Source organism: Gossypium raimondii, chromosome 10 (assembly GCF_025698545.1).
Source record: "Gossypium raimondii isolate GPD5lz chromosome 10, ASM2569854v1, whole genome shotgun sequence".
In the NCBI taxonomy this organism is placed as follows: domain Eukaryota; kingdom Viridiplantae; phylum Streptophyta; class Magnoliopsida; order Malvales; family Malvaceae; genus Gossypium; species Gossypium raimondii.
In genome coordinates, this window is record NC_068574.1 from 26618201 (window position 1) to 26630230 (window position 12030).

The following is a 12030-nucleotide window of genomic DNA, read 5'->3' on the forward strand; positions in this document are numbered from 1 at the left end:
TTTTGGTAAATAACTCTTTTGAAGTGTTTTTTAATTAAGTTATATTATGCATTATATTTAGATGTTTTGATTATTAAATTCTTGTTATTAAATATTCTTGAAATTTTAATTATGGTGGAAAGTGTTATTAACCTACCATTGTTGATTAAAGGAAATTTGATAGGATTTATTTAGTCTTATTAATTTGCTAATGTTGAATGATTGTATGATATCTTTTAAATTGAATTTATAAATATTTAATTAGAGCAACATAATATTTTATAATATATATGTGATATTGAAATTTGGTACAATGTGTATCGGATAATTTTCAAGCATCGTTACGAAAATTTTGATTGTTTATTATATGATTTTTACAATTAGATTATAAATGTTACTACTGAAAATAAAGTTGTTTTACTAATTGTAATAGTGCTCGTGATTATAGTCAAGGTGATGACAATGATGATAAAGATCTTGGTATATTTTACTATGTTTTATTTATTATGTTATGTTTATTATAGTTGGAAAATAATCATGACAACATGAATAGATAGATTTTGATTTGAAATCTCACGCATGTTTGCGATAGTGATTATGAAAAAAGAATCTATTGGGATGTTTATAAGTCCATCCTACTAGATTTGTTACATTCCCAAGTGAATGTAAACATAAAGAAAATAAAAGATATAAGTATAGACCACTAAAAGTGGAAACATAGTAATAAATAAGAGAACAATGAGAGTTCTCAAGATAACTCTTCAAAGGGTAAAGATAACTTCATTATCAATGTGATATGAAATATTATTGGCCACATATGTGGCGTATGCCCAAATATTTTATTTCTATTAATATTCTTTGAGAAATGATATGAAAATGTAGTAATGAATTTTATCATTATAGATAGAAAATATTTATCTTATTTGGTACTAAAGCAACCAAATATTATTTCAATATTTGATAGTACAACATTAGTTGAAAGCTCTAGAAAAGCTAATATATCAATATCTAAAAAGTAAAAAGTTGTGATTTAATGCATTACTTTTAAAAGATATTTGTAATGGATCTCATATTGAGATTGTGAATGAGAAAATATTATATTTCATATGAATAAAAACTAGATTGGGTTATTAATTTATATTTATTTTATAATATTTGTGATATTCTTTTGTCATCATCCCCATTAAAGGATTGAAAGCAAAATATTTTCTTGTGAAAAATTACTTATGAGCAAAGAATATGATAATTCTATCTAAAGCTTATTATGGTTGGATGCACTTAAAGTTACAAGTTTTTTTAAAACTGTGAGTATAACTCTACAGTATTCAGAATAAGTTCTCAATTAAAATTACTTGGTAAAATATTACTTATAAGAACTTACAAGAGAGAAAATTTATGTATGAAAAGTCATTGGTTATGTACCTGTTGTATACCTGGAAAATAAGATCCACTCTCAAAGCTTGCTATTAATAGATTTTTGGGCATTTGAAGATTTTGGCATATCTACATATTGTTATTCGGAAATTATGTTTATTGACTTAGTGGCATTATAGACTTCACATTGATTGTAATAGCCTATTTTCAATGACATCAGAACAGTAGTTTCGGGACCACAAATTCGAGGTTGGAGGAAAATTTATTTTAATATTATTTTATAGCCTATGGTATGATAGGAATGTTGTATGAAAATTTCGTTAAGAAATTTCATTGATTACATGTCTAATTTGTTAAAAAGGACTAGATTGAAAAAGGTGCAAAACTTGTTAATTAAAAGAAATAGTGATTAAATAGTTCAAATGGTAAATAAGGAAGGACTTTAGGCATAAATATGTCAAAAGTATTTAGCTGGGGCGGCATGGGCTTAAAAAGATGACAAAAATAGTGTGAAATAAGGGCAAAATTAGAAATTTTGTCAAATTTAAAGAAATAAATGAAAATTAAAGAATTCTAGATATTTCTTCATCATTTTCAGTTCTAAAAACAATCATTGAAGAGGTTTTTAAGTTGGTTTTTCAATTTTTCTTCATGTAAGTCAAATCTGATTCGTTTCTTAAAATTTTATGTTTTTGTGATTGTTACAATTAGGTCCAATTAACATTTACCTTAGTTTTGATTTTATTGAAAATTTTGGAAGTTACAATTGATGAGTTCATATGATTTTAGTTATTAGATGATGAATTTGAGGTGTTTATGGGTATTTAAAAGTGTTATATTAAAGAGTTTTGAAGAAAACATGATTTAGAAATTAAATTGAAAAGATATTGAATTCATAGAAAATTTTGAATTTTATGGAATTCATGGGATTTCTGTTATCATGTATAAAAATTTCTAGGCTTGGAATGAAGATTAAATTTCATGAATTTCATTTTTCGAGCCTAGGGACAAAATTAGAATTAATCAAAAGTATAGGGGGCAAAATGGTACTTTTGCTTAAGATGTGAATTGGACTGAATTAAAATGATGTTAAACTTATTTATATAGATTCTAAAAGATCAAATAAGGAGTTAGATTGAGGAAAAGAAAAAGTATCGGATCAGTAGATTTTTATACACAAGCAAGTGTCGAGGTAAGTTCCTGTAACTAAATTGTGTGCTTTTATATATTTGAATTAAATGTTGTATATGTGAATATTGAATTGATAATTGTTATGTTTATGAAATTAATTATATATCTGAAAAATGCTCGATAAAAATATTAAATCTCGTTTGAATACATGAAAATCAATTGGATACAGGGCTCTTGTATTGGTTGTGGTCTTGCATATGTTGCAGACACACCATAGTTCAAAAAAGCGTCCCATTATTAGCTCTCATGAGCTTCCCGTTATATGGTTCTTGTGAGCTTCCCGTTATAGCTCTTCGGAGCGTCCCAATAGGTTGTGATCCTACATGTGTTGTGGACACACCTTAGCTCTTATGAGCATCCCGATATATAGCTCTTCATGAGCTTCCCATTAAATTGGCTATTTGTGAGCTTCCCGATATGGCTCGCTTGAACTTCCCGAGATATGGCTATCTAGAGCTTCTCGATTAATGGCTCTTCGGAGCTACCCATTATAGACTCGCATGAGCTTCCCGAATACGACTCTTATGAGCTCCCTATTTTAGCCCAGATAAGCTTCCCGTTTATATGGTTTTATAAGAACTCCCGGATATGAGTTGACAGATTTACCATATTGTACACTTCGTGTGTACAGCTCATGTATCCATCAATATTTTAAATGATTTAACGAGTAAAGTTCTGATATGAGATGATATGAATTCAAGATAAGTGACTATGAGAAATACTTGATATTCAAATATGTGATATGTACATATTCATTGGAAACTTGAAGTGATAAATGTATGTACGTGGAAATGGAATACTAATAAGCTTATCCATATTTCTTGGTATTTATATTAATTACATAACTAACTTGTTTGATGAGGATGCATATGTGTTTAGGTTATTGATTTCATTGATTTGGGTGTACTATGTATGCTTACTTTAAATGAACATAATTGGTAAGTTAAATTCCTGTTATACGAACTTACTAAGCATTAAATGCTTACTCTATTTTATTTCCTCTATTTATAGTTCTCGGAAGCTCGTAAAGGTTGGAGCGGGTCAGAGCAAGATCACACTATACTTCAGCTCTTTTTGGTATATAATAGCAAGCTTTAATTAGGATATAATGGCATGTATAGGTTAAATTGGTCAAATGTTGGCATGCATATGTTTTGGTTGTAAATAGCCATTGGAATGGCTTGTAATGGTCATGTTTTGATATATATATATATATATGGTATTATCATGTTTGAGGTATGAATTTGATTATGCATTTATGCATTTGGTATCTAGGTAAGTATAAGTTTTGGAATGACATAATAATAAATTGTTTATTGGGGAGCCTAAGGGCATATTGATTGTATGTGTAAAATGTCAAGTTTAAGACTTGGTTTTGGCTTGGTTTAAATATCTTGAATTGATTGGTGAATGTGTTAAAATGTTGATGTAGGTGGAATACTAATTTGGGTGAGAAATAAGGCTTGAAAATGGCATTATTTTGTCCACATGGGCAGAGACACAGGCGTGTGTCTCAGCCGTGTGTGACACATGGCCTAGCACATGGGCATGTGTTTCGGCCGTGTGTCCCCTGCAGCTTAAAATTTCAAAACAAATTGCTCAGCTATTTTCACACGGGCAGAGACATGGGCATGTGTCTCAGTTGTGTGTGTCACACGGCCTAACACACTGGCGTGTGGCTTGGCCGTGTGTCCAAGCCAGTACACCCCTCAAATTGGATACGGGCTGGGAGACGGTTGTGTACCTCACATCGAATGCCCACACGGCCTGGAGCACGGGCGTGTCACTTGGCCGTGTGAGCCACACGGACGTGTGTCCCCTGCAACTAAGAAAAATTTTGAAATTTCACGAAAAATTCTCTGAGTTCCCGATTTAGTCCCGACTTGTTTCTAACGCATACATTGGGGCCTCAAGGACCCATTTAAGGGACAATATGATTGAATATGTTTAATTTCGAATATGAATAGTAAATGATACAAGTTATCTGTATTTGATATGTAAACTCTGATAATACTCCGTAACCCTGTTCTGGCGATGGACATGGGTTAGGAGTGTTACATTGATTTAGACATTTCTAGTAGTAAATGTCACAATAGTACTTATATGTGGATACAAATTAAAAGGAATGATAATAAAATTATCAATTTGTTACAATTTAGTACAATTGAAACACATGTTAAAGTAAACTAGAAGTTTACTAATACAAATGCATGTATTACTTGGCATGACCAATTAGACCATCCTAGATCATATATGATGCGAAAATTAATTGAGAATTCATATGAACATTCATTAAAGAACTAGAAGATTCTTTAATTTAAAGAATTCTAATTAGTTGCTTGTTTTCAATGAAAATTGATTCTTAGACACTCACTAGTTAAAGTTGAGATTTAATGTCTTGCATTTCTAAAATAAATATGGGCCCATTCATCCACCATGTGGATAGTTTTGATATTATATGATTTTGGTAGATGCATCTACAAAATAACCACATGCGTTATCAACTTACAACCTGTCGTTTGCGAGATTGATTGTTTAAATAATTAATTTTAGATTATGCAATTAAAATAATTCATCTTGCTAATGTTGGTGAGTTTACATCCCAAGTTTTCAATGATTATTGCATGTCAATTGAGATAAAAGTTGAATATTTTGTAGCTCATGGTCACATACAAAATGATTTAGATGAATTGTTTACCAAATGCCTCCAACTAATAGCTAAATCATTACTTACGATAAAAAAACTTTCTATTTCAAAATGAGATTGTATTGATTTACATGATGTACGCATCAAGCCAATAAATTATAAATACTCCCTATTACAATTGATTTTTGGTCATGAGCCAAATATTTCCCATCTTACAATTTTTGGATGTGCGGTATATGTTCCAATTGCTCCACCACAACACACAAAGATGGGTCATAATAAGATATTGGGAATGTATATTTATATGAGTCTCCTTATAATATTTGAACTATTAATTCGAGATTTAGTTATGACATGAGTTGCCAGTTTTCCCAACTTTAGGGGGAGAGGATAAAAAGCTGGATTAATAAAGTACTTGAAATGAATTATCAATGTCTAAGATCCTTGTACAAAGCAATGTGAACCAGAAGTTCAACAGATAATTCATTTTACAAATCAACCGCCAGATTCATTAAATCTCACATACCAATTGAAAATGCTCCAATACAAATTGATGTCCTAATAGGGCAAACTGTTAGTGCAAAAGAAAGTAATCCATGCCTGAAGTGTGGAAGATCGATCGGTTCTAAATATAAAAATTCTCGTAAAAGGAAAAAAGCAAAATTTAATATGGTCATATAGTGGAGGCGGGGGTTCTTGAAGAGACCCATGACATAACTAATTATAAAACTTAAGAAGAGATTCAGCTACCTAAAAGTGAAAATTAAAATGATGAAAATAAAGAGATCTCAATAAGTTATGTCAATACGAGAAAAAGATGGAACCGAAAAAAATGTAGTTGTCGACAACAACTTTACTTATAATATTGCTATGGAAATAATAAAAGAAAATGAGGATCCTGAGCCTAAATCTATTGAGGAATGTAAAAATAGAAAAGATTGGAAAAAATGAAAAGATGCAATTCAAGCAGAATTAAATTCACTTTCTAAACGTGAAGTTTTTGGACCTGTAGTCCAAACACCTAAAGGTGTAAAGCCGGTAGGATATAAATGGGTATTTGTATGAAAACGAAATGAAATTGATGAAGTCGTAAGATATAAAGCTCAACTTGTAGCGCAAAGATTTTCACAAAGGCCCGACATTGATTATAAAGAGACATATTTTCTTGTGGTGGATGCAATCACGTTTAGATATCTTATTAGTATGGCAGTACATGAAAAACTTGGCATGCATCTAATGGATGTTGTTACATCCTATTTATATGGTACACTTGATAGTGAAATTTATATGATAAACCCTGAAGGATTTAAAATCCCAAAAAAGATATAGAGTTTATTGAGAAAATTGCTCGATAAGATTAAAGAAAAGTTTATATGGATTAAAACAATCTGGATGTATGTGGTACAATCTTCTTAGTGAATACTTGTTAAAAAAAAGGTTACAAAAATGATCCAATTTGGCCATGTGTCTTTATAAAAAGGTTTGGATCATATTTTGTGATAATTGATGTTTATGTTGACGATCTAAATATTATTGGAACTCCTGAAGAGCTTCAAAATACAGTAAATTGTTTAAAGAAAGAATTCGAGATGAAAGATCTTGGAAAAACAAAGTTTTATCTTGGCTTACAAATCGAGTATTTAAAAGATGAAACTCATGTTCATTAATCAACTTATTTGGAAAAGATATTAAAAAATTTTACATGGATAAAACACACTCATTAAGTACTCCGATGGTTGTACGATCATTAGATGTGAATAAAGATCAATTTCGTCCTTGCGAGGATGGTGAAAAGTTTCTTGGTCCTGAAGTACCATATTTAAGTGTCATAGGAGAATTGATGTATCTTACAAACAACACAATACCTGATATAACTTTCGCTGTAAACTTGTTAGTGAGATTTAGTTCTTCTCCAATACGTAAACATTGGAATTGAATTAAACATGTATTTAGATATCTCAGAGGGACTATTGATATGGGGTTATTTTATTCAAATGATTCAAAATCCCTATTAGTTGGCTATGTTGATGCTGGATACTTATTAGATCCACATAAAGTTCGATCTCAAATAGGATATTTATTTACATGTGGGGGTACTATCATATCATGGCGTTCAACAAAGCAAACATTAGTTGTTGCTTCTTCAAATCATGCAAAAATAATTGCAGTGCATGAGGCAAGTTGAGAGTGTGTTTGGCTAAGGTTATTGACCCAACATATCCAGAAGATATGTAATTTTCCTTTACAGGAAAAGATGCCAACTATCTTATACGAAGATAATGCAACATGTATCAATTGAAAGGTGATTATATCAAAGGTGATAGAACGAAACATATTTCACCAAAATTATTCTTCACCCATGATCTTGAGAAAAAAGGTGATATAAATGTTCAACAAATTCGTTCTAGTGAGAATTTAACAAGCCTTTTTACTAAGACATTGTCAACTTCAACATTTGAAAGACTACTACACAAAATTGGAATGCGTCGACTCAAAGATGTAATGTAATGTTGCCATCAGGGGGAGTTTAAAAACAAGTTGTACTATTTTCCTTTAACCAATGTTTTGTCCCATTAGGTTTTCCTAGTAAAGGTTTTTAACGAGACAACTTTTAATAGAAGATTGTGTACTCTTTTTCCTTCATTAGGTTTTTTATCCCACAAGGTTTTTCCTAATAAGGTTTTAACGAGGCACATTATCTATCAATGGACACCCAAGGGGAGCATTATGAATATCTTATTAAGTGGATGTCCATCATGATCAAGATAAAGTTTTGATGTACTTTAAATTCTAATAGTTATTAGAATTAAATCTCTACTTATTTTATACTTCTTATGCTTATAAATAGAAACTACGATGAAGCATTGTAATCATCCCTTTGAATAATAAAGTATATTCTCTGTTGCTTTCATATTTTCTTTGTTCTTTATTCTCTCTCTCTCTTTATTTTATAATAAATAGTGCGTAGTAGTTAGACACATTCAATCAAGTAAGAAATAAGAAAAATCACTAATAAAAGAATAGAGATTATTAACATTAATAAGATGGAAGTATATTAAAAAAACGAAACATTATTATAATGAATCATTGCTCTTAAATGTATTATTAATATAGTGTAAATATCTTTTCTATTTATCATGAATCATTATTATAATTGTTGTATGTTGTTTTGCCTAATTTTTGTTTTTAATTTAATTTCTTTTATAGTTCAAAATTTCTATGTTATTTTTAATAGCTTGATTTATTTATTTAATGTTTAATTGGTTTTTAGTTAAATATTGATTTTATATTTAATTTAATTTTTTATGGAAACTAAAATTTAAGTAGTGATGTTGCGACAAAATTTATTTGTTTTATAATGTTGTTTCTTTTAATGCTCTAAGTACATAGATAAGTAAAATGTATAGTTTTATTATTAACTATAATATATTATTATTTTTACTTTGTATTTTAATATTTTACTTAATTTTATTTTATTTTTTACTAATGTGGCTATTAATGGAAATCAACTTTTTAGTAAGAATGAAACGGAGTAGGATGGATTAAAGGAAACAAATTAGGATCAATAAAAGGTAAAATTATCATTGTCATTAATAGGTAATTAATCTTCTTGATTAGATATTCTAACCTTAGTTTCATATAAATTTTAATTTAGAAAAATGTTTTAATAGTAAATAATTTTTTGTTTCGGGAAAAATGTTGAATAATTTTTAAATTTAGAATATTACAGCCGCGAGCCTTCTTTACTAATAATTGTTACAAGTACCAACATTATGAGTTATAACAAAAGACAAAAACTTACGATACGAGAAATTAGTACACAAATTTTATGCAGAAGGTGAATAACTTTTCCTCTTTTTATTTTCCAGAGTTTGGGATGCTCAATCAAACACCATTAATTTCTCTCCTTTATCCCGCCCACCCCACCCCCAAACTTTTCTAGCAACAAAAAAGAATACATAAAATTAGTACATACGTTTTATGCAAACTCTTATAAAGACAGAACAGCAAAAACTTGACAAAGATCATATCAAATTGACCAGTAAATGAAGACACTTAAAACCGTACGTGGAAGGCATTTGCATCCTTCTCTTTTCCCTTTCTTTTTCCTTTCACTCATAAGACATCAAATGGGGGCAACCCAAAAAGTGGCAGATGCTGATAATAACATCAATTAGATCGTATGGTTATTTAGATCTAATCCTTGTACTTCATTTCGGACATCTTGAAGCCAGGCATATCGAATGAGGATGAGAACTTCTCCACATCAACCTTCAGCTCTTGGATCTCCTTGTTGTTGTCCAACCCTTTGTTGAAGTCCTTCAAAAGCTTACCATATTGCTTTTGGATGTTCAAAGTGATTGTCACGGCTCGGTGGAGGAACTCGCCTATCTGTTCAAAGTCCTTCTCAACCAAACCCCTTGAAGTCATGGCAGGTGTACCTGTCATGCATACACATCTCGCATCAAATGACCGTATGAGATAAAAATTTGACCAGACTTGCAAGTGTTAGGTAATCTCTCACTCGCAAAGGATTCATTTTGGTACGCTAACTTACCAATTCGTACACCTCCCGGAGCCAAGGCACTGCTGTCACCAAAAACAGCATTCTTGTTAACAGTGATGTTGCAGAGGTCACAAAGCTTCTCAACCTTGTTGCCTGTTAGAACAATGATAGAAAAAGATGAGAATTCATCAAAGGCAATTGTTCAACAACCTTGAGGCCAAGTAATTCAACTGCCATACCAGTCAATCCAAGAGGTCGGAGATCCCAAAGAACAAGGTGATTCTCAGTTCCACCAGTAACAAGCTGGTATCCCTTGCCCATCAGGTACTTTCCAAGGGCAACTGCATTGGCCTTCACTTGTTTAGCATATGCCTTGAACCCAGGTGTCATGGACTGTTTCAAGGCAACAGCCAGGGCACCAATCTGGTGATTGTGAGGACCACCCTGAAGGGAAGGGAAAACTGCAAAGTTGATCTTGTCTTCAAAGTCATACACTGCATCTTCGGGTTGGCCCTTCTTTGGTGGCTTTGGTCCCTTGCGGTAGAAAATCATACCAGCCCTAGGACCCCTCAAGCTCTTGTGGGTGGTGGTTGTGACAATGTCACAGAACTCAAAAGGATTGTTTGCCTCCTGCTCGAACAATAGAATCCGTAAAAATTAATGACTTGAAATTTAGTTAGTGCACAAAGGAATCTAAAAAAGCAAAAACAATTACTCGAAGAACTTCATATACCAAATTAATGTTGAAATAGAGATTGTGGGGTGAACTTTCGAAAGGACCTAACAGCATTAGAAAAATTGGTTTAGATCCACTCAAATCCCCATTGTTAATACCAAAAGCATTATTAGAAACGAATTCGGACTGAACCACATTAAGATTTCTCAGATTTGGTTTATGTTTTAATGATAAAGCACTTCATTTCTGAAATAGATTCCACTATTAGATCTGCAAGACAGCTTAAACTTTTCACCCCACGAGAAAAGAAAAAAGTACTAAGTTGAACACATTTTATTCAATTTTAATTTTCACACCCTAAAAATGCATTGCATGTATGCATTAAAAGACAAGAGAATGAAGCCATAGACAGACCTTGAATTTTTTTTATAAACTATGATTAATTTAATGCAAAATGAAGTCGCATCAAAACCCCAAATCCAAATGCTAAAGATCATACTAAATCACACAAATCCCAGATCCAATCCATAAAAATTTTAAAAACATATAAACAATTGAAATCCCAAATAAAAAACCCAGATCTCAAAGCCACCCATCAATAACATGTAAGATTAAAGAAAAACAAAATAAGATCCAACTAAAATTACATACCTGAGCAGCAACAAGGCCACTAATGTGAGCCATATCACACAACAAGAGAGCACCACACTTGTCAGCAACGGCCCTGAACCTAGCGTAATCCCAGTCCCTAGGATACGCACTTCCACCGCAAATGATAAGCTTAGGCCTGAAATCCAACGCCTTCTCTTCCAACTTATCGTAGTCAATGTACCCCGTAGTGGAGTTCACCTTGTAAGGCAAACTCTCGAAGTAAATAGACGTAGCAGAAATCTTCTTCCCACCGGAGGTATAATACCCATGAGTCAAATGACCGCCTGAAGGCAAATCGAGTCCCATGATCCTATCATGAGGCTGGAGAACGGCAGTGTAAGCAGCGAAGTTGGCCGGGGAACCGGAGTAAGGCTGGACATTGACACCCCATTTGGTAGGGTCGAGGTGGAAAGCCTGGATAGCGCGAGATCTGCAGAGGTTCTCGATCTCATCAATGAATTCGTTTCCACCGTAGTAACGGTTACCAGGCATGCCCTCGGAGTATTTGTTGGTGAGGGCACTGCCGAGGGCTTCGATGACGGCGAAGGAAGTGAAGTTCTCGGAAGCGATGAGCTCGATGCCGCGGCATTGGCGACGCTTCTCTTTCTCGATGAGGTCATGGATTTCGGGATCGACGGAGTCGAGGGAGGAATTGCCCCAACTGCTTACTGGATCCATTGGATTTTAGAGAAAATGGAGAAATTGAAGGGAATTGGTAATGGGAGAAAATTGGTGAAGACAGATCGGAAAGTGTTTGTAGATCTGCTTATAAAAGAGTGTGATGAAGATGTGAGAGTACCATTATACCCTTTTTCTTTTCTGTGCCCGCTCGTGGTTGGTTGGTGATAGTTAAAACAAATTTTTTATATATTATAATTATTTAGGAATAATTTCGAATTTGGTACCTATACTTTCATAAACTGTTCAATGTGCTACTTGAGTTATCAATATAAATTTTATTATGATACATGTACTTTCATAAAATATCTAATGTGGCACTTATTC

At 32.3% G+C, this 12030-nt stretch overlaps 1 protein-coding gene across 1 annotated transcript; it reads right to left on the reverse strand.

Moving 5' to 3' along the window:
* Positions 1-9147: 9147 nt before the first annotated feature.
* On the reverse strand, positions 9148-11775 carry LOC105776744 (serine hydroxymethyltransferase 4). Its single transcript, XM_012599618.2, has 4 exons — positions 11026-11775; positions 9938-10328; positions 9750-9851; positions 9148-9633 (listed from the first exon to the last, which is right to left on the reverse strand). The coding sequence occupies exons 1-4, from the start codon at positions 11701-11703 to the stop codon at positions 9389-9391; spliced, it is 1416 nt and encodes a 471-aa protein (XP_012455072.1). The 5' UTR covers positions 11704-11775; the 3' UTR covers positions 9148-9388.
* Between the last annotated feature and the right edge of the window lie 255 nt (positions 11776-12030).

Excerpts from the sequence above, each read along its gene's own strand:
- LOC105776744 (XM_012599618.2), bottom strand. The coding sequence starts at position 11,703 with ATGGATCCAGTAAGCAGTTGGGGCAATTCCTCCCTCGACTCCGTCGAT. Across the intron at positions 9,852-9,937 it reads CCGACCTCTTGGATTGACTG|GCAACAAGGTTGAGAAGCTT; the intron begins GTATGGCAGTTG and ends TTGTTCTAACAG. Across the intron at positions 9,634-9,749 it reads TCCGGGAGGTGTACGAATTG|GTACACCTGCCATGACTTCA; the intron begins GTAAGTTAGCGT and ends TATGCATGACAG.